The 23,216-nt window shown below is 39.7% G+C and overlaps 1 protein-coding gene across 1 annotated transcript in view; it reads left to right on the plus strand.

The window, feature by feature from the left end:
• Positions 1-23,216, plus strand: part of FRAS1 (Fraser extracellular matrix complex subunit 1) — a 423,267-nt gene that overhangs the window by 260,585 nt on the left and 139,466 nt on the right. Inside the window, exons 21-28 of the mRNA XM_081054857.1 lie at positions 4,118-4,270; positions 4,516-4,662; positions 10,014-10,160; positions 12,751-12,891; positions 14,353-14,493; positions 16,014-16,154; positions 18,886-19,156; positions 22,633-22,717. Coding sequence (XP_080910983.1) covers positions 4,118-4,270; positions 4,516-4,662; positions 10,014-10,160; positions 12,751-12,891; positions 14,353-14,493; positions 16,014-16,154; positions 18,886-19,156; positions 22,633-22,717 — 1,226 coding nt within the window. The remainder of the gene's footprint in view (positions 1-4,117; positions 4,271-4,515; positions 4,663-10,013; positions 10,161-12,750; positions 12,892-14,352; positions 14,494-16,013; positions 16,155-18,885; positions 19,157-22,632; positions 22,718-23,216) is intronic.

A 23,216-nucleotide genomic window follows, 5' to 3' on the forward strand; every position in this document is an offset into this window, starting at 1 on the left:
TCGGCCCTCCGTGTCCCTGGGGTTTGTATACATGGATGGGAATTCGAGGGCTGACTGTATGCATTGTTCTGTGCCATTTATTAATATATAAGGTAATTGAGCATCCTCAGATTTTGGTGTCCATGTACCACCCTCTCTGAAATTGAAAATCTGTGTATAACTTTTGACTTAACTACTGTCATTCCTCAGTGTCTGTAGGGATTGGTTCCAGCACCACACACGGACACCAAAATCTGACCACCCTCCTCCTGGACCCCCTGTCACCCATTAGCATGCTTTGTCCCGGGCCTCCTCTTGGCTGCATTCTTGGTCTCTGCCTCTGACTGCCTGACAAATGTCAAAATTCCTCATAACCCTCAACTTCTTCTATCCTCATAAATGAGTTTCATTCTCTGGCAGTCTTAACCCGGAAATGGCTGTTTACATCATATTTTGGTATACAACTACCAGAAGACCATGGAAAAGGCTCAAGAGTTGCAAAGACTCTAAATCTCAAGGCCTCTGCTTCTTTCCATGGTTCCATGTTAAGTCTTAAGAAGGTATTGGAATAATCACTAGGCATATCACATTGCATGATGGAGTGAGTATCCAGAGGCAAGGAGAAATCCACAAATTATACCTGAAATATAAAACAATCAACTGCAGGTTGCCCCAAGCATCACATTACTCCAAGTTAGTTTATAGTTTTACCGTATGCACAAGACTGTAACTACCCGAGTTTGGAAAGTTGGACTCTTGATTCTTTTTGTTCACTACCTATATTCATTCATTCATGGTTTAAAAAGTCATACTGAACACCCAATACTTTGAATAAATCCAGTCCAAAACAACAATCTGAGTGGGTCCCCTGTTAATACATTCATACAAACCTCCTGTCCCAACTTTGTCATATACAAGCCCCCCACAAAAGATCACTTAAGTCAATATACTCTGAAGTCAATCTGAAGGTTGACTGACTTTTATTAAACCAACCAGGAAAGAAAAATAAATTCCTAAAACTGAAGAAACACCTTTGTCTTGAGAAGTCTGAACTTAAAATCTCTTTGTAGGAGAGAATTCCTTCGGAGAACTCAAAATGAGTAATGACGCACACAGAAAGGAGCCAAAAATGAGAGCAACAAGGCCTTGAGGATTAATAGCAGTGTTCTGACTTACAGTTAGAAAAGTATAGCTCCAGAGGGCAATATTACAGAACTCAGGTATGACAGCCACAAGTGGCCAGCCCCACCAGGCACCACCTGCAAGCAAGCTTCAGGCTCATGCCCCGGGCTCCACTTCGGTCTTCCACACAGGAGAAGGGCTACGTGGGGATCAAACGGGGTCCTGAAGTTTTATTTTTCTTACTACATAGTGAGCCACAGAAGAAAATATGAAGAACGTTTTTACAAAGCATAAATAAGCATAAAAATCACCCTAAGTAGGCTTTTCTGATGAAATACTAACATTGACATTTTTCTTACTTCTTTTTCTATATAATTTTACATATATACAGATTTTACATATATACAGATTTTACATATATATATAGATTTTACATATATATCGATTTTACGTAAATGAGATAATAGTAAATGTCATGTAATGTCTCTTTTTTAAATCGATGCCATTACTGCTTTTTTTGTTTGTTTGTTTTTTATTTGTTAAATTCAATACCATCAGCATTTCCACAGTCATTAGGGACTCTTTGTAAACATCATTTTGAGGGGCGGCATAGTATTTTAGCATTGAATTAAAAAACTGCCATTTTTCTTCTAGCTTGGACATTTACTTGCAATTTGCCCACTTCTATCATTAAAGCCATGATAAGATCTTTGTACATTTTAGATTACAGTTGACCCTTGAACAATGCAGGGGGGTTTGGTTCAAGAATGTAGATGAAGGAATTAGCCATTTCATCCTATGAGAGGAAAATGAAATAAAAATGGGTAAAGATAGATTTTTTGAGGTTGACAAGAAGGAATTGAAGGCGCTCATGTTTGATAAGCTGAATGAAGTAGAAGAAATAACCTGGGAGGAGGTGGAAGGGTGGGAATGGTGGGGGTGGTGACTGGAGAAGAGTACTAAGGGTTTAAAAGCAGCTGCCATAAGAGTGGGAAGGAACATCTATTACCTAGCTCTAGCTTCCTTTAGAAGTAATTACTATACATTACACTCCTTATTTTAACAGCTTCTAGAGATCCTTAAGACAAATCCATAAATATTTATTTATTGTACCCACAAAATACTCCAGAGATCTGCTTACTTTCTCTTCAAAGCATCCCCTTGGTGATTATTCTTTTTCATTTCTCTAATTGCACACTAGAGAAAGCTTCAGTTAGATGCAACTAGTTTTTAGACCACTGAACAGCTGCAAGTCTTGTTGATGCATGCCTGAGCCCAGAACTCCCAGGAAGCTCTGGCTTTAAAGAGTAAGAGGCCATGACTTTTCAAATAATGGCGCCTTAAATCAGTAATGTTTCCTGGGTGTCCAATCCTAACATGTACCCACTCATTAAGGTAATCACAAAACAGTATCCTCCATTTGCTCCAGGAACTTTCAAAGCTTTTCAAATCTCCCTTTTGCATACGTGGGACTATGTTCCTGGCACTATGAGAAGAGTAGAGTAAAAAAGAACAAAAAGGTTGGCATTGTGTGAGAACCACGCACTAAATCAGGAGAAATAGCCTCCTTATCATATTTCTCTCAATACAATCATCATTCCCCTTATAATTCACTGAAGGGCTATCATGAGGATTAATTTGGCCCTTAGGATATCCAGAATTATTCTGAATACTGGCAAAAGGCTGCCTGCAATTTGAAACTCCCAAAGTTCAGAAAAAGGTCAGGAGCTGTTAGTTTGTGTGCTGCTAGAAGAATTAGCATTTTTGAGGAGGACACTTTTGGTTCAACTGTTGGAGTGGCTATAAAGTCCTAGAGAGGCTTCTCGTGTGGATGAGTGGGTGCTAGGTATGGGAGTGAGTTCTGCTTCGTTTGCAGGAAATGCGTCTAGATGATGAGCAGTATAAAAAGTGTATCACTGTTAAGGCTATAGAGAGAAAGAACTGTTTTAACAGATTTCACAGGGCAGGCATTCTGTTCAATGACAGGATTTTTTTTCGTCTAAACATCATTAGAAATCACAATCTCTAGCTAAAAGACTTTGAGATAAAACAAGATATATCTGGTCCCTGGCTGGGGCATTAACACGTGCAAACAGTGCTTTGATTCCTACAGGGGAAGACAGAAAGGTCCTGTAACCAGAACCCTTCTTTTCCTAGGTCTTTACTCCTTTTTCATTTTGGTGGGTAATTCAGGATTTGTGGATTTTCTTTCACCTTTGTGATGGAGGACGGTAAATGGGACTTAAAGGGTAATTACCACTTAAAGTAAGACGGAGAACGTTTTCACCTAAATGGGAGCTAAACACAATCAAGTTCTTTAATTAAAGGATGACTAGTATATATACGAGAACAAGACAGTGCTGGCCACACCAGATAATTTGTCTTATAGCTTCAATCATAACTGGTACAACAGAGCTTCTGTGAGACATGTATCGGGTCATGAAAACGAATTTTCAACTCATAACTCTTCCTCATAAGTTTTCCTCTAGTTAAAAATAAGTTTTCTACCAACTCAACCCAATTATTTACTAACCTCAATCCCTCCATACCAACTCCTGAGACTTGTTTACTGAACCTAGAAAGACAAATTTGTGAGAAGGAGCCATGTGGGGCACTGAGCAGAGCTCAGGAGCGCTGGGAATAGGGCATGCTGTACTCAGTTCTCCGAGCTCCTAGAAATGGTGACAGTATTGATGGTACTGCTTCTGTGAGTCTGACAGTTCTCTCTGTACCCCTAGCAAGTATTCATCTCATGCCGCCCTATACTTGAAGGTCGTTCAATTGGAAAAGGATGAAACCTCAATTGCTATCCTGGGCCTGGCCATTTGCTAAGAACCTCAAACACACAATTTGTACAGGTCCCAAGCTCCTGCTTTACTGCCATGTATTGCCTGTGGGGTACTCTGGCTGTCTGTTCAGCGATAATGGTAACTGCAATTCCATTCACCCTTTGGTGGAGTGATGAGACTTGGTCTCATATCGTCTGTGCCTTCTTTGTACCCCCTTCCCTCTCCAGACTGCCATCCTCTGTGCCAACACTGTGCAGCTGATCTCCACAACACTGGGAGTATCTGCCTGAGGTGCCAGAATGCCCGCTACCTGCTGCTGGGGGACCACTGTGTTCCCAGTTGCCCTGCTGGATACCACTCAGAGAATGGAGCTTGTAAAAGTGAGTAAGTGCTGGACACAGGAGCTGGCGGTGCCTAATGAGATTCTCTTGGGGGGGGGGAGAGAGAGAGAGAGAGAGAGAGAGAGAGAGAGAGAGAGAGAGAGAGAGAGAGAGGCATGCTATGGGATAATAAACCAGATCGGCTAATGCTCATTGTTGGGGCTTTTGTAAACCGTTCTTGGGATGCTGCTTTGGAAGGGAGTTCAGCGTCATAGGTTCTCTCTGTATCTCTTTTTCCTCTGCAGAATGTCATTCCTCCTGCAGAACCTGCCAGGGCAGAGGACCCTTCTCCTGTTCCTCATGTGATACTGACCTCGTTCTGTCCCACCTTGGCACCTGCAGCACCACCTGCTTCCCAGGGCACTATCTCGATGATAACCATGCTTGTCAACGTAGGTTTTTAAAAATGAACTTTCTTTCTTTTCCTGTCCTTCTGCGATCATCAAAAGAAATAAGAAGTTCTTGCTTCCATATTCTCATGTAGTAGTCTTCATTTTTATAAAAGGAAGAAAATCTACAAAGGCATATGGATACCATTAGCAGATTATAACTCAGATATCAGCTTAAATGAAAGTACTGGGTTGGGGAATCTCTGTAAGTACCAGCTGTGTGATCTTGGGCTGTTTATTTAACCTCTCCATTCTCTAGTTATCTCACTTTAAAAATAAAACTATTAGTCTGTCATGTTATGGTTTCTCTCAGCAATTCAATTCCAAGATCCTGAACAGTGAGTACATCTCATTGTAGCACACAGTGACCTAAGTACTTCTCTGGATTCAATTTGTTTTCAACATGTAATTGTTAAATATTGACAATGTGTAAGATTTGACATGCTACAAAGCATTTTGTTTCTGCCCAAATAGTAGTTATTTTGTCTTGCATGAGGGTGACTTGTATAGATGTCTTATTTTTCAAATACGTCAAAATATGATTAATTACCTGAGTCAAGCAAAGCAAAGAGTTAGAATAAATTAGGGAAAGGGCAAATCTGAGTGGGAAAATAAAAATTTAAGAAATCCTTCACAGATGAAGGAACACTGTTAAGATAGGCTAAAGTGGCTTGCTTTGTTTCAATCACTAAAGTATCATTTGCTAAAATATTTTTATTATACTTTCTCCTTTTGAAAATGACAGTTAACAAATACAGTGCTGATATTTCAATTTTATATCCTAGGAAGTACCATGTTGAAGGAATTATAGAGTACTGGTTGGGAGAATGGGCTCTAGAGTCAGGAGACTGAAATTCAAATCTTACCTGACACTTACTAGCTTTGTGACCATGAGCAAATGAATTAACCAGTAGGCACCAGTTTCTTTTTCTATCAAAGGGGGATTATAATATCACCTACATCTGATGTTATTGCACTTCACACAGACCCCAGCAGAGAATAAGCTTTCAGTATAGCCAATGTTGATGTTATCTTTATCATCAGCATGGAATGAGACGCAAATCAAGCAATAAAAGATATTTATATTTTATAGATTGGAAAGATATTGCTGTTAGTTTATTGAGATGTTTGCAAGGATTTGCATTTGAAGTGAATTTATATGGAGCTCACAATTTTGCATCATTCGTTGAGATACCAGACATAAAAATCCCTTTTTGGACCCATAAAAAGATTTCTTTTATAATAAAAACTTTGCTTGGTATAAATCAACTGTCAGAATCTGTAGATTCTGTAACACAAGAGACACAAATGAAATACTTGCATGTTCTATTCAAGACCAAGAGACTGTTGGTAGACAAATAGTGACTTAGATTTATCAGGCTCTCACAGCAGTGGAATCACAGAAATAGAAGTTCATAAGAAAAATAAAATACTTTCTATAGGGTATAGATGACAAGAATATGTTTCACTGAAATATTTTTCTTTTGGGAAGTTTTTGCCTTGGTGCAGTGTGATCTTAGCACAAGTGCATTTGCCATCGTACCATGTAAATAGGATTTTATAGACTTTCTGTTCAATTAAGAATCTCCTAACTTCAGTCCTTTGCTAAAGCTTAAATTCCATTCTTTCTAAGACTGAATAAAGCATGCCCCTATGTTGGGATATTTCCGTTTTTAGTATGTAAAAACAACCAACAATGTCCCTTTCTAATGCTCATCATTATAGACAATTATAGGCCTGACAGTTTTAGAAATTGTGCAGTAAAGGGCTTTTAAGGAAATATAATCAGTATTAAGGAGAGGCATTAATAAACCACATTATAGCAGAAAGTAAGAGCTGGAGAGCTATCTAGATTTGGGTATGGAAGTTTAAAACTTAAGAATGACCAACTGAGGCAGGAACTTTTTAAAAAAAGATAAATGAGGTTCTTGGTACTTGAAACTCTAGTGCATCAGAATAGTAAGAGTGTATCAGGGCTACTCGAGCCAACCTTGCACCCAATGTAAAGAGTCTTTCTCACTCCCCATCACTGACTTCTACAAATGAGGAAGGAAGCCTGGTCCATTGTTGAGGGGAGGGAGGGTGGTAGCGGGTTAGTTGTTTGGTAGTTCTTTTTTATCAGCCCTAGAACTCCATCTACTCCTTTAGCAGTATAGAATAAGTCTCCTCCCTCTTTCACATGATTACCTTCAAAAGTTTGAAATTAATTGTCACCTCCCACTTGGACTTTTCTGCTCCAGGCAGAACTGGAGCCAATGGAGTGTTTAAGCAGAAATGGATGACCATCTTTCAGAGCTGCAGTAGAACAAGTCTATTTAAGAGGAAGAATGGACTTCATAAGCTGTGTGGTCCCTTCCTACTCAAGGAACCGTATTATAGCAGAAAGTAAGAGCTGTTCCTACTCAAGGAACAATGGTTAAAGTATGGACCTGATTCCCTCACTGGTTTCTGGTCCACTCATCTCCTTCACTGTCCTCTTGGCACTTTGCATAGGGTCAGTGACCTGAGAATGCACCTGTTACTCCAGATGTGATCGCACCAACATGATTGTAATAGGACCAATATAGTGTGGATATCATAGGATGGAGAAAATGGTCCTTACCCCATTCCTCTGAGATGGAGCTGAGAATCTAAGGGGCTTTGGCATGCACAGAACTGCTCTAAGTGAGACAAGGTAATTTGCAGATTGCCTTGTAGAGGGGTGAGGGGTTAGATGGGAGAGGAAGAAGGGTTCAGATAGAAATGGTGAAAGCCCTGTGCTCCTCAGTGTGATGCTGTTCCATCCCTCCAAATCCTCTTTTAATGTTTCAAAATCTCGAGGTATATCCATTGCTTTGGAAGTCAGTGAAGGGGCTGAGTTACACACTGAGTGCCAAAGGGAAATGCAAGATTGCATGGAAGGATGCAAGACAGAGACAGACAGAAGCTTGAGGAAGTAAACTAAGGGAACTCTCAGCTGGCAGGACAGGGCATTGACTGTCTGAGGAACGAGGATTTGGGCCTCGTTTTGCAGCTCCGTGTCGAGCAGAGGGGATCCAGCTGACATTTGGGTTATATGAAGGCTCTTTAGCTTAAGACTGTGTTAGTTTCTGTAGTAACCATATCACACTTTTAGTAAGCTTTTAATCAACTCAAATTCTTAGATCATTTTCTATAGGAATTGCTGTCTAAAGTTTTCCATATCCTCTATTTATGTAATTGGTTATAGAATATAAATGCAGGACTTATAATTTTGCTATTTCATCTGATTACTTTTTAGGTTATTGCTTCAATTGACTTAAATAAGTTTGAATGGTTATTCTTTCAGCTGGTGAAACTTAACTATGTCTGTTTCCTATATAGGTATATATGACATATTTAACTGTCATTAGCATGATATCTTTGTTTTCATTAAAGTCATTAATAAAAATATTGATCAAGTAAAAAATTAAGGCTTTATCATAATATTCTACTAGACATTTCTTTTACCAATTACAAAGATTTACTGATCACTTTTTGAGTATGCATTTCAACCATCTTCAAAACTGCCTACAACTACTAGACTCCACTTTATTTTTGTATTCACAAATTTATCTTTGGAATCTTTTCCAGAATTAAGATATACCACGTGTAGAAATCTTACTCAAAAAAAAAAAAAGTTCGTCTCATGAAAGTTTCTAACGATTAAAATATTCTTTTCTAATTATTCCCAAACTATCGAAAACCCAGTCTAGAATTTTCCAGGACCTTTAATTACAAATCTGTATACTCTAATGAATTTCCACCAATGGCTTTTCTCATAGGTGAAACAAGAGAATTTTTTATTATTATTATTTTGCAGGGGAGTAATTTTCATGCACTGTGCCTCATGCTTTGATATCCCACAGATCTAAAACTCACACGATCGCTATGTAGACCTTTCTTCTGATCCATACTTTGAGAAGATTTCAGAATATGGCAGAGATGCTAGTGTTTGAGTATATATCATTACAATATCTGGCTTCTTTCATTTATATAGTAAATGTTTATTGAACACCTACAAAACGATAGATAACCAGCTGGATGCTAGAAATATCTCAAGGAACAAAACCAACCTGGTTTTTGCTTACACAAAGCTTACAGCTTAAAGGATACAGATGTTAGATAATCACTTAAATGAAAATTGTTACGTATGACATGAAAGAAATGTACAGGGTGTCATAAGAGCAGTAACTGGGAGACCTGTTCTCAACTGGAGAGTCAAAAAAGGCCTTCTTGAAGAAGAGACTGATAAATGAGTAAGAGTTAAATACAAGAGAGTTGGAGTTTATATTGAAAAAATTCAAATATGTGTATTAAGATTTCTAGGTGGAAAGAATAAAGAGAATGATGGAGGAGCAATATTTGCAGAAATGAAGGCTGGAAATATTCCAGGGTTGAAGAAAAATATGAGTTCATAGATGAAATTGACCTCTGAAGCCTGAGCAGTATGAATGAAAAATTATTCTGGTGGATACATGGAAAATAAATTGCAAGGGGATCGAACTGTATGTGGGAAAACCAATTAGGAAGCTATAGTAGTCCAGCAAGAGATGATGATGGCTTGGATGTATTGATGGCATTTGTGGATATGGAAAAAAGTAAAACGTTCTGAGAATTATGTGGAAGAGTTCGAGTAAATAGGATCCAGTGAGTGATTGCATTAGAAGTGAGAAATAGAATCCAGTGAGTGATTGGATTAGGAGTGAGGAAAAAAAGGGTGTCAAAATAGACTCCCAGGTTTCTAGCATAAATAGATGAGTAGATGGAGAAATGCCAGTTGCTAAATTAGGGAAGATGGAAGTATGTTCAGATTTGGGGGTCATCCCTGACTACTTGAATTAAGTGGCGGCTAAGAATCACAACTAGGAAAATCAATAAACCAGGTCACCTGTAAGTCCTTTGTATCTTATAGTATGGAATTTCCTGAGCATCACAATAAAAGGGATGCCTAATTTTAATCCTGACATCACAAAAAAATCTGATTCTACATCATAAGCTATAGGAAACTTGATTCCTTAAGACATGAAGTTCAAATAAAACTCTAGGCTGTCATTCCAGAGATCATGGCGTACGTATAAATTCTGTTGCTGAATCTCAAGGCAGTTTGGATATGGGATTTCCATTCTTGCTTTTATAAATTATCTTTTTTGGAAAGTAAGATTGCCTCTTTTTATTTTGGAAAATAAGATTGATATTTTCTGTTTCTGTTGATCATGGAGGAGGGTTATGAGCCATAGTAAAAGACCAGAAGGTTGGAGCAGAGCCTTTGTTCTTTGACATCTGTCTAGATGGGATCAGTGCTTCATTATTTGCTATTGTAATCACCTGGGCATTTCCTTTTTCTATCTGTTCAGCATGCAACACACATTGTGGAAGTTGCAATTCACAGGCCAGCTGTACCTCCTGCCGAGATCCAAGCAAGGTCCTGCTCTTTGGGGAATGTCAGTATGAGAGTTGTGCCCCACAGTACTATCTTGATGTCTCCACGAAGACATGCAAAGGTAAGGCTCTTCCTGAATTGTACAGCAGTTCTTTTACTCAGTGGTGCCCCTTTGCTATAGATGTCCAATCTATAGATGTTCCCACATGGGGAATATACTGTCATCATACATTTATACTTTCTCTGATGATAGCAAGAAGTCATTATGAATGTATGTATTCATGTATTCATTCATTTATTTATTTGTTAAGCAAATATTTTTGAGTACCTACTATGTGCCAGACATTGTGCAAGAAGGTATTTGGTAACTAGACTAGGGAGGCAAACTGCAAACCCTCAGGTTGTGTTTGGCTCACCTAATATTCCAATGTTTTAAACCTTGAATATTTGCCTTTTAAAAATCAGAAAATTTCACATACAAAAATGGAGATTTTTCAATTTCTTTTGAAGAAGTCAGAAGATCTGGTGATACTGGGTTTTCATTCCCACGATGCAACAGTAGATAGAAGATGAGTAGCTGCTGTTTTCTTTGGATAAAAAGCATGATCTCTTCAGGTCCCCACCATTCCCTATTCTAACACACCAGGCCTATTTCAAAGATTCACATTACCTTCCTGGGCCCTGTAGGCACTTGCACTTAGAACTCTAGATTACTAGGCTATGCTTGATGAGGCTAGGAGTTGTGTCTGATTGGGTCATCTATGCTTGGCATACTTAAATGAATGAAGACATAGTCCCTGTCCTGGAGGAGTTTATAAGGAGGTAATATCAAAACCTAAGTGCCTTTTTGTTTTTCTCCAGTGGTAGCAATTCTTGGGGCTTTTGTTCTTTGAATGGCAGTGCTTAGCCAGAGGAAAAGCAGAGTGACAGGATAGATTTTTCTTGCTCCTGCTCCATTTCCCTTCTCCGTTCCTTCATTCCACTTTCCCTCCATCTCTCCAGTTTTGCCAGAGAAGCTAGGACTCAGATATGGAGGTCAAACATCTGTCAAAGTAAACTTGGGATACTTTAGGCCTTTGCAAAACTGCACACTTTCCATTCCAAGAAATGCTACTTGGTTGTCAGCTTAGGTGGTCTGCTGTGCTCAAGACCACAGAAGCGTTCCTGTTTTTTTCCCCTTCTAGCCAGTGGTTGTCATCTTGTGGTGAAAATGAGATTCTCATAAATCCTCCCTGTTGAAATGATTTCATAACCATGCTGGCAGTTTTCAAGGCTCTGTTTTAGTCATATTCCGTCAAGACTGTTTTAGCCAAATAAATAAGTGAGATTAACTTTATAAATCTTCTTGGAAGCACGTGTACTGTCTCGCCTATTTACCTGCTTCCTTGGGACTTAGAAATATTACATCAAGGAAGAGAGAACAGTGACTAATGAGAGCTTTCCCCAGCTTCCTAGCAGGAGAGGAAAGGGGGGGCATGGCAGCACCGAGTGGAGCTATTTCTCCAGGATAAACAGTTCAGCAGCAAACATTTACGAAGCTGTTACTATGTGCCAGGCACTGTGCTAAGTTCTTTACAGTCATCATTTCATTTAATCTTCACCATAGCCTTATGCCATAGGTACTATTCTTGTCTCTGTTTTACAGTTAAGGAAACCCAGGCTTAAAAAGTTTCAGGAAGGTGTGTAAGATATGCAGATAGAAAGTGGCAAAGCCAGGACTTACCTTCAGACTTACCTGACTTCAAAACCCAAGTACTTAACCATGCCATCATGCCCCATTTTCCACGCGTGAAGGATTTGCCTCACCAGCTAGAACTTTGGTTTCAAACATGAGTTTTCTGACTGCATCTGAACTGCCTGCACCATTAAAAACAAGAAGCGACGCATTTTCCTGTGCCCCAGTCCCTGAGGCTGACTCGGTAGTTCTGATGTGAGCCTGATCGGCTGAGTTTCTAACAATACCCCTGGATTATTGGGGTGCACATCTAAGGCTGGGACCCACTAGAACAGAAGCTCTTTGAGGGCAGGGTCTACACCTACCACTTTGTCTCCGCAGTCAGTACAGTGCATCCTACAGGTGCTTGTTGAATGAGTGAACATGGAAATCAGCCAGGTCTTCTGTTCTACAGGAGAGCTTGGTTTTCAGCGAGCTCTCCTAATTTCTGGTTTCTTTCCTAAGAACCTTCCTTTGGTATAATCATAATGTCTCTCTTTTCTTCTCCTTTCTTTCTGGGCGGTTCCTTTATGCCCTGTTTAATTCTACCATTGTCGGTTCTTTCTGTTGTGTTGGTCAGCATCTGATTTTTGAGACGTAGAGAGTCACACAGCTGGTGTCAGTGGAGGCAGCAGATGCATTCTTAGTTGACTCTCTGACATCCTTTACCTCTTGAGTGTTCGGAGGAAGTCCAATTATGTTGATGGAGCAAATTGGCCACTCCCGAGAACAGGCTTTGCAAGAAGACTCCGTGGCTCAGGGATAAAGAACTCTGGGGCCCATGGAATAAGTCAAGTTAATCTGGCTCTTGGCAGAGCCGCTGACCAGCAGGCTCTGTAGGAGCACAGAGCGATCCTCCTACATGCTCATGTCTAACATAATTAGGAAACACCAAACCTCAGATTGGTGTTCGGGCTGCTACGAGCAGAAGCCCCCTTAGAGCTCACTTATCTGGCATCTCTTACGTTGTCCTCACTTACGTGGATTTTCTTTCTAGAGTGTGATTGGAGTTGCAATGCGTGCAGCGGGCCCCTGGGGACCGACTGCCTACAGTGCATGGATGGCTACGTTCTCCAGAATGGCGCCTGCGTGGAGCAGTGCACACCATCATTTTATCGGGACGCAGGCCTCTGCAGGAGTAAGTGTCCCAAGTCGCAGATCTGGGCTCATCCCAGCGTCAGCCTCCTCTGACTTTACTGTCTGAGAAGGAACCTGTGGCAAGTTTCAGTTCTGGCTCCTTATCTAATTTCTGGTTTCTTTCCTAAGAACCTTCCTTTGGTATAATCATAATGTCTCTCTTTTCTTCTCCCATGCCCAAAAACAACATTTGCTGAAATTTGGGGTCACTATGGGAATTTGGGGGGTATATGCCACACAAACAGGTATGTTTTGACCATTACTTTTAGATTTCCTTAAAAATTGAACAGTTATGAGCTCCAGATAGAGAGGTGTGTGTACTCTGGTCTTCTGAGTACATGGAAAGATCACGTGATTCCACCATCTGCCTCCCAACCCTGTGTACGAGGTGAGACGATTAAGTTCGAGAACTCTTCCTAGAAAAAGTGCTGCATGCCTCATTGCTGAATATCACTACAGTCACCTTTGAAGTGCTCCCCTTGGGAAGCTATGCACTGATGCCAGTGCCTAGGCCACCCTTCAAAGCAGTTTTGGAACTTTTTTTCTGGAATGGCCATCAGAGCTGTCATCGTATTACCTTTGATGTCCTGGGTGTCATCAAAATGTCTTCCTTTCAATATTTTCTTTGTCTTTGGGTAAAGAAAGAAGTCATTGGGGGTCAGATCAGGTGAGTAGGGAAGGGGTTCTAACACATTTATGTGTTTACTGGCTAAAAACTCCATCACAGACAGTGCTGTGTGAGTTGGTGCATTGTCATGATGAAAGAGCCATGAATTGTTGAGAAAAAGTTCAGGTTGTCTAACTTTTTTACGCAGCCCTTTCAGCACTTCCAAATACTAGTATACTTGGTTAATGTTACTGTTAGTCCTGTTTGTACAAATTCATAATGAATAATCAATTCCTCTGATATCAGAAAATGTTAGCAACATCATTGCAGCAAGTTCACAAACTTAAGTGTTAGACCTCGTATACCTTATATTTTATGATCGCCTTTCTCTGGCCCAGTACCCCCTTCACCCTCACACAGTGCACAGACAGCGTTCCTGGGAACATTCTTGGGAGACTCTGTTACCTGAGTGGGTGAGTCAGGAAAAATTGACACTTCAGCGAAAGCACTACGGAGAGCCAAAAACTAGTTAATAGTGATAATGTATGATATCTGTCAATTTCGAGTTTACCTAGTATTTTCCATTATTTAATTTGATTTTTCCTCAGGTTGCTGCGTAGAACAGTATGTCTGCTCCCATTTTATAGGCAAGAATGCTGAGGTCCACAGAAGTGGAGTGACTAGTTTTGTCACCCAGCTGTAAATACAATAGTCACACCCAGGAGCCCAGTCCTGACTCTTAGTCTGCTGCCTTGCCCAGCACACCAGCTTGTATTGCTCCTCGTTTCTAACACCGCCTCTCCATGAGGGCCAGGAGCCATACACATTCTTGTTGACTTGACTTCTGTCTTTCAGGCTGTGACAGCCACTGTCTGCAGTGCCAAGGCCCCCAGGAGTGCACCCGCTGTGAAGAGCCATTTCTCCTCTTGGAAGCCCAGTGTGTCCAGGAATGTGGGAAGGGATACTTTGCAGATCATGCCAATCGCAAATGCACAGGTAACTTGGTAACTGGGTTGAATTCTCTGGTAGAAGTGAGGGCAGCAAGCCAGTCAGGTGTGCTGATCTCAGGTAACCAAATAGAATCGGAATAAGAAACAGCAAGAACACCCAGGGACGTTGGCCTAAGTAATTGACGGCTTCCTATGCACATCTGCCAATTGCTGGTTAAATAGAATATAGACCTGCAGGCCAGTAATTCTCTTGCACAAATCGATATTGTCCCTAAAGGTCTTTACGGAAATGAAGCCACTATTTTATAGAATGTAAAGCTTATGTTAAACAAAGGTACAGTACCCATTAAAAGTGGATCAGCCCTGCTGCTATGGGCACAGAATTTTCGGTGTGTATACTAAATTTCCGGTGACCCTGATAATGCTGTAATATCCTTAAAGAGTAGGATTTCTGGGGACAATTGAGTGAGACACATTGACCTTTTATTATGAAACTAAAATTAAACCCAAAGTCTTAATCTTCTTGCCCATTGAGTTATTCATGAGAATTTCTGCAGTGCTTTCTCATCATTTCTGTCAAAGCTTGGTACTGTGTGCCCCACTTTAAAGAATACTTGACATTTAATAAACATGCCATTACCCTAGCGTGGCATTTTACATTTTGCCAAATTTCCTTCATCTGCATTATCTCATTTAATATTCACAAAGAACTGGTAAAATATGGCGGACACTCTGACTCCTGTTTTGCAAGTTAAAAAAAGAAAAGAAAAAGAGGCTTAAAAGTATTAACCAGGGCAACATAAAATCAGATATTTGACCTCAATTTTTTTTTAATTCTAATCCTGGGCTTTTAAAGTTTACTGTGCTGCGTCTCACAAAATCTCAACTACGGAAGCAGAAAAATTAGGCACTGAACACTCAGTTTGTAGACAATTATTAACTTGACCCAAAGAAATAACCTATGGTCCTTTAAATAGCTTGCACTCCTCATGCACTTCAAATAACAATAATAATACTAATACTAATTATAATACAGGAGTAGTAGTGAAAGTAGTAGTATGATTGAGATCTTTGGTGTGCCAGGCACTGTTCTAGTCACAACATATTACCACACAGGTGATCTTCTCAACAATCATTTGCAGTAGGTGCTATTAATTTCCCTGCTATTAAAACAAGAGAATTGCACCACAGATTGTTAAAGGAGCTTGCCCACGTTTGGCAGCTGGTAGGTGGTAGAGGAGGAATAGTACCCAGAAAGGGCCTATGCTCTTAATCACTATAAACTGCCTCTCTTACAAGTCAATACGGTTAACTTTGTAAACAATCCATTAATGTGAAACCTTTTCAGAGCAGTGTATAAAGCCAGGGTGCTCCTCCCTATTTACTTTTCCTTCTGAGGGGGCAGATCTCTATGCAATTCTTTCAGAAACTGTTGAAATTCTCTTTTACTGCTGTTGGGGGTCCTGTGTCAGTTGTGCACGCACTCTCCGTTTCTTTATCCCTGGTGGCCCTCGCTGGATGCTTAGCCTTCGTTGTGCCTCATTTAGTGTGTCCTCTCTTCAATAGCCTGCCCTCGGGGGTGTGTGCACTGCAGCCGCAGAGACAGGTGTCACCTCTGTGATCGTGGGTTCTTTCTGAAGAGTGGCCTTTGTTTTGCCAACTGCGTTCCTGGCTTCTCTGCCCACTCCTCTAATGATACATGTGCTGGTAAGTGCTTCTCCTATGGTGCGCTGATGAATTCACCTGTAATTTCTCCGTGCAGAGGCTGAGTTTGCTGCACGGAGGCTCACATGTTATGAAATGTAGGATTCCCGTTCTGGGAAAAACCCTAGTGCTGTTAGGAATTAGGGACTCTTCATAAAACATAGAAGATTGGGAACACTCTGCTTCTAAGATTTTTGGAGGGGAAAAAGAAGCACTTTGTGCTTTAAGGTCACAACTATCAGATCAGAAATTTGGCATAAAACTAAATTATGTTCCTGAACTACAACCATGTTGTAGAAAATTACGTATATACTTATAGATGTAATTTATTTATATTTATATAAACGTGTAGAGCTAATTATGCCAGGGTGCAATGGTGCATCTGTGGTGCACAAGCTGGAGATAAATTATAAATAAATAATGAATACTGTGAGGAGCCTGACCTATTAGGATCACAATCCATTTATTTAAAACAAATGGATTTCAAGCCACACTGCCATTAAGAATAAGGTAACAAGTTAAAGGAATGGAGTTAGTCTTGTCCAGCACATCAATGGATACTTCACCTTAAACAACAAAGAGAAGCCAATTTAACTTTAGTATTAATTTTGAATCCCACAACTTTTATAGGGAATGAAGCTATTATAGCTGAGCATTCCTTGGCTTTTGAGTGTCCTTCATCAATAATGTGAGACATATTTTAACACCTGTAGTCAATCATATTTTTCATCTCTGATCTCTAAAGATACTAAAGATACTAAGACTTCATATGGGGGGAAATATCTTTGGCTTATCTTATTGGGATCCTTCTAAAAATCCCAAGTATATGACAGTCAGCTTATTCCTCTTGAAACAATAGAAGGCAACGTGCAAAAATGAATTCCACTTTCATTAGAGCAATCTTACAGTAGAAGTAGTCCTCTTGAAACTTAACATTCCCAAAATGTCCTCACTGACCTACACTTAGAAGGAAACACTGCCAATTCAACTCCAGGTAAAATAACTTGCGGGAGACAGAATGAATCCCACCCACATGATGGTCAGAAATGAAATCTTAATTCATCCATTAGATGTTTTCTATGGACAAAGATTGTAAAATTTTAAAACAAAATGTATATATTGCATATGAATTCTGAATATGAGCCATTGATAATCCTACTACATTATAGATTAACTGGTACTGTTCTAGAATTGGTATCACATACTTGTCTCTTTTCTTGCCCTTGGTGGGTCTGATGGTCAGATTTGATACATGTATTAAGATAGGACTCTTCTTAAACCTGGAGCCCATTAGGATTACCCAGGGAGCTTGTAAAATCACCAAGGTCCCACCCAAAACACATAAGTCAGAATCTCTGGTGGTGGAGCCGAAGTATCAGTATAGTTTTAGAAGATCCTTATATAATGATGATGATGATGATGATGATGATGAGCTATAATTCCTGTACCATAAAATTCATCCTTTAAAGTATACAGTTCAGTAGTGTTTAGTATATTCACAAAGTTATGCTGCCATCACCGCTATCCAATTTTAGGACATTTTACTCACCCTAAAAGGAAATCCAATAACCATTAGTAGTCTGTCCCCATTGTCGCCTCGCACCAGCCCCTGGCAACCATGGACTACTTTGTCTCTATGGATTTGCCTATGTTAGACACTTCACATAAATGGAGTCATACAATGTGTAGCCTTTTATGTCTGGCTTCTTTCACGTGACATATGTTTCCAAGGTTCCTCTATATTGTAATGTGTATCAGTGTATGTCAGTTCTTTTTATGCTCTAATAGTATTCCATTGTGTGGATAGACCACATTTTGTTTATCTGTTTATCGGTGGATGGACATTTGGGTTGTTTCCATTTTTTGACTATTATGAATAATGTTATTATGAAAATTCATGTATAAGTTTTTGTGTGGATATATGTTTTTAGTTCTCTTGGGTTTATAAGGAGGAGTGGAATTGCTGGGTCATATGGTAGCTGTATGTTTACTTGTCTAAGGAACTGCCAGACTGTTTTCCCAGGTGCTGCACCATTGTACATTCCTTCCAGCAATGTATGAGTGTTCCAATTTCTGCACATCCTCAGGAACAGGTTTTATTGTCCTTCCTAGTGGGTGTGAGGTGGTATCACAATGTGGTTTTAATTTGCCTTTCCCTGATTGCTAATGACGTTGAGTACCTTTTTGTGTGCTTACTGGCCTTTTTATATCTTTGGAGAAATGCCTCTTCAAATTCTTTGCCTATTTTAAAATTGGGTTATTTGTCTTTTACTGTGTTGTAAGAGTTTTTATGTGTTCTGGATTTAAGTCCCTTTTCAGATATATGATGTGCAAATATTTTCTCCCATTCTGCGGGTTGTCTTTTCACTTTCTTGCCGGTGTCCTCTGAAGCACAAATTTTTCATTTTAATGATGTCTAATTTATCTATTTTTCTTTCGTCACTTGTGCTTTTTGTGTTATATCTAAGAAAACGTTGCCTAATTCCAGATCGCAAAGAATTTACTCCCTGTTTTCTTCTAGGAGTTTTATAGTTTGACATTGAGATCCTATGTTATTCTCATGTGCAACCAGAGTGAGAACCACTGGATAAAAAGGAAGCTGGTCATGTACAGGAACCTCGTGTCTCATCTTTGTAGCTCTAAATAAACACTACAAGCCTATTTTTTTAAAACAACAACAAAAAACTAATTACTTAATTACCAAGCCTGACCTTTCGACTCATATGTTTTCCAGGCAAAATACACACTCCTGGTCTTCACGTGAATGGTTCCCTCATCCTTGCAATTGGTTCAATGAAGCCCCTGGATTTTTCCCTCCTGAATGTCCAGGACCAAGATGGCAGGGTCGAAGATCTTCTGTTCCATGTTGTTAGCACCCCCACCAATGGTCACCTAGTGCTCTCAAGGAATGGAAAAGAAGTTCAGCTCGATAAGGCTGGCCATTTTAGCTGGAAAGATGTGAACGAGAAAAAAGTGCGTTTTGTGCACAGCAAAGAAAAACCCAGGTGACTCAGTGTTCTGTTGTTTTCCTCCTGCCTCCTTTGTACCAGCGTTTTGCACCTACCCCCACCCCCGCCACCCCCTCTTTCTCCCTTCTCTTCTGGGGAAGATCGATACTGCACAAATGCCAAATGCTTTCAGCTGCCTGTCATCATTTTGCTGTAATTGCTCAGAGAGTGTGCTTCTGTTAGAGGCATTTTCATTTTATCACATAATTATGGGTAATTCTCTGATGTGACGGGAAAGTTTCTGGAACAGTTACCCAGTTTTTTGGCCTAGCAGAAACAAAACCAGTTATACACCCAGATGGTATGGTGGCTTCTTCAACATTAGGGTAATATACTGGGAGGAAGGAGTGTCTAGAGGAAGGAGTACACACTTTTCTAGGTGTTGTATGGTTCCTAGGATTTCAGAATTGGAAGGACACTAAGAGTCACAGTTAACTTTTCAGTATCCACTTCATGGGATTAATTGTGGTTCATTTTTAATCTTGATCCAGTCTTCCTCTGATGCCTAGCACAGTTCTAGCTATTTCCCCACCCCAGCTGACATATGCTTCAGGAATACAATTGAATGTTAACACTAACCCAAACAGTACAGTCATGTAATTAGCAGAGTAGGTCTACTAAATATAAATCAGAGAACGCGCCCCAAAGATTATCCTCTTGGGTTATCCTTCACCCTGCTCTGCTTCATTATTGCAGATAATGCAGAGCAGACTATATGTGTAAAAAAAGAGTTGATACCCATGAAACTGTGATAAGGATACAGTGAATATTTTGTACTGTCACCACTAAACTTGAGATTTTGTTTTTTAAGGGTTGAGCTAGGCGATAGGTGGGGAGAAAGGTAAATGGCACTTTCTCTATTTGTAGTTCAGAGCTGGTGAGCCAGTAACCTCAAAAGACCATCTCATAGGAATAAAAACAACTAACATTCTCTGAGTGTCTATGTTCCCAATCTCCAGATAGAGAAACTGAGCTTTGAGAGCATCGGTAATCTTGCCCAAGGCCTCGTAGCCTCTGAGCACAGAGCTGAAGCTCTAACCCGAGGATCTATGGTTCCATAGCCCATGCCTTTAGCCACTGTGCCATTTAGCCACTGTGATTTCTGCCTTCTTAATAATAATGAATATAATGGACATGCTTCCATCCTCAAGGGACATACAGATGTATGCTACAGATGAGCTTAAAACTCTGGTGTTTGATGACATAGAATCGTTCTTCAAACTCATGCATTCATTTTGCTGCAAGTATAGTTCTTAGGTGTTCACATCGCTCTCTCTCTCTCACACACACACACACACACACACACACACACACACACACACACACAGAGAGATCTATACCTGTAGTTATTTGTCTTGGAATCACTTGTGAAAGCTAATAAAGCAAGTAAAGCTTAAAAGACAAGCGAAGTGAAGCCTCTTGTCTATCTAACCTCTTTAATCTCTCATTACCTATTTTCTTGCAGAGTCAGCCTTGCACCCTTAAATGGAACAAAGAATGAAAACTACTTTTTAGGGAACTTTTTGGTACTTTTTTGGGGTACTTATTTAACATTGGATTTTCCTTATCTAAAACTTTTACTGAAAGTTCTAATGAGAATAAGAAGAACAGCAAAGCAAATAAAGTGGTAGACTCTCATGAAAAGAAAATTACATGTCTCTGAATGATATGAAAACAAAAGGGACAGCCTGCCACATGGGTCCCATGGTTTTGTTTTTTTCCCATGAGAACAATGACCATGATTCTTTAGGATTGGAATTCTTTAGGATTGAATTCCTCTGGGATTGGAATGCTTCTGTGGAGTATAAGACAAATCATAAATGTAGTCGTAGTAGCTGTGATAAGCTGGCATTGCTGAGATGCTGAACACAATTATTGGAAGCTCAGTGCCACCAAATACCATTTTTTCCCCAGCAGGTTGGTAGTAACCACTCCTTCATTGTTCTTTTTATTGCTCCCATCAATTGTATGCTCTTAAAGTTTGGAGGTAGGAATGGAGAGGGGCAGGAGTTAATTGGGCAGAAAATGAATGGGAAGATAAAATTGGAGGAAAGACAGCAAAGCCTTTAAAAAACCAAACAAACAGGTTTATTGAGATATAGTTTGCATTCAATAAAATTCCGCTTTGAAGTGTAGTGTTCTGTGAGTGTTAACAAATGTATACAGTCTTGCAGTCTTGCAATCTTGAGATTACAACCACATTCAATGTATAAAAGTTTCATTACCCCCCAAAATCTCTATTCACAGTCACTCTCTTCTCCAGTCCCTGGCAACTACCGATCTGTTTTTCACCCATCTAGTTTTGCCCTTTCTGAAATGTCATGTGAATGGAATCATATAGTATGTGATTTTTGTTTTTCACTTTTGCCATAATGTTTTGGAGATCCACCTACATTCTTTCAAGTATCAGTGATTTGTTCCAAGAATATGTTATAAAGAACTTTTAAAATCGTGGTCCCTGTCATAAACCCAAATTCAAAACCTCCCATAATGTATTAATCATGTGTCTTACCAGGCCACAGGGAGGTTTGGCTTTAAAGGGGGGCAACTCCTACCTTCCCCTCCAATAATCTCTGAAGCTGCTGGTAAAACCCACAGGAAAGAGTGAACCTTGTCTTGTTTCCTTAATTAGGATTCTTTGGTTGTAAGGCGTAGAAGTTCACTCAAACTAGATTAAGCAAAATAGTAAGGTTTGTAATAACATTGCAGTTACAGCTCAGATCTCGAAGACGTCAAGGGAAACTGGGCTCCAAGGCAAGCATGGCAGCTTGAATCAGGAATGGGAGGGAAGCGGACTCAACCCTTATCTCTGTGTCTCAGCTCATAAGTTTCATTGGTCTCTCTCCGACAGACCCGCTTGATCCATGTTCTCATCAACACTATGGTTTCTCCTTCAAGTGGGGACTCTCAGGGCAGTTCCAAATTTCCAGGGAATAATCAGCCTTCCCTAGTCCAGTCTACATCAAATGTTGTACATGAGTGGCCGGAAGGGGATGGATAGATAGTCATGTAATAAAAACATTGTAAACATTGTTGTTGGGGGCCTGTTCCTGTGAATTGGCCTGGTTTGGGGAGAGAGTTTTCAGGGAAGAGAGACTCACTGAGAACTAGTCAGAGACAGTGAAAGATTCCTTTTGATTCTTCAATTTTACCATTAGTATTGGTAAAATATATTACTAACTTGTCTTGGCCTGACAACGGAGTTTCCACCTTTTATATATTCAACTTAGAAAACAGGGGAAAAAAGGTTTACGTAGTTGTTGTGTTTTAACGAAATCTAATAGTACACAGTCGTTTTACCTGCATCTCACTATGTTTATCATTTTTATTTATGGTAAGAATGTTATATTGCTGCGGTGGTTTGACCCAAATGTTTGCATGCATAACCTTAAAATATTGTTAATCCTTGTCTTTCTAAAGACTAATTTAATGATTATATTTTTCTCATTCCTCACTTGGGGCACCTTTTTTAGGAAAGGTTACTTTTCCCTGAAAATTAGTGACCAGCAGTTCTTTTCTGAGCCTCAGCTGATCAACATACAAGCATTTTCAACACAGGTAATAAAAATGTGATGCAATTAATAATTTTACATGCCTACCAATTCTCAAGCATAAATCAAGTTTACTTGTAGTTGTTGCAAAATGATTGAGCTAAATTAATCTTGTCTCAGTTTCCCCATGGAACAGTCTTTAGGACTTGAGGGCAATAACAACAGCAACAACAATTGCTAATACATCTGTAGTACTCTTTGTCGTGTTTCTCCTTTAATCCTCATGTCATCCCTGTGAGGTATTACTAACCCCAATTTACAGTGAGGACTCTAAGTCAGGTGTTCTTGTTGTTAAGACTTTCCTTATTCTTAGATAAATGAGTTTGTTTTGTCTAAATGTTTCTCTCTCATGGATATGGAATTATGTTGGCTCCTTTTAATTATCTTTTATATAGCTGGACTGCATTTTTTCATTTTGCAGTAATGAGTGGATAAGATTAAGGATCTGTTTAAATGATGTGCCAGTGTGGTCACCAGCCAAGCACTGGTCTGAGGAAATCATGATA

This window comes from Rhinolophus hipposideros (assembly GCF_964194185.1).
Source record: "Rhinolophus hipposideros genome assembly, chromosome: 1".
NCBI classification, from domain to species: domain Eukaryota; kingdom Metazoa; phylum Chordata; class Mammalia; order Chiroptera; family Rhinolophidae; genus Rhinolophus; species Rhinolophus hipposideros.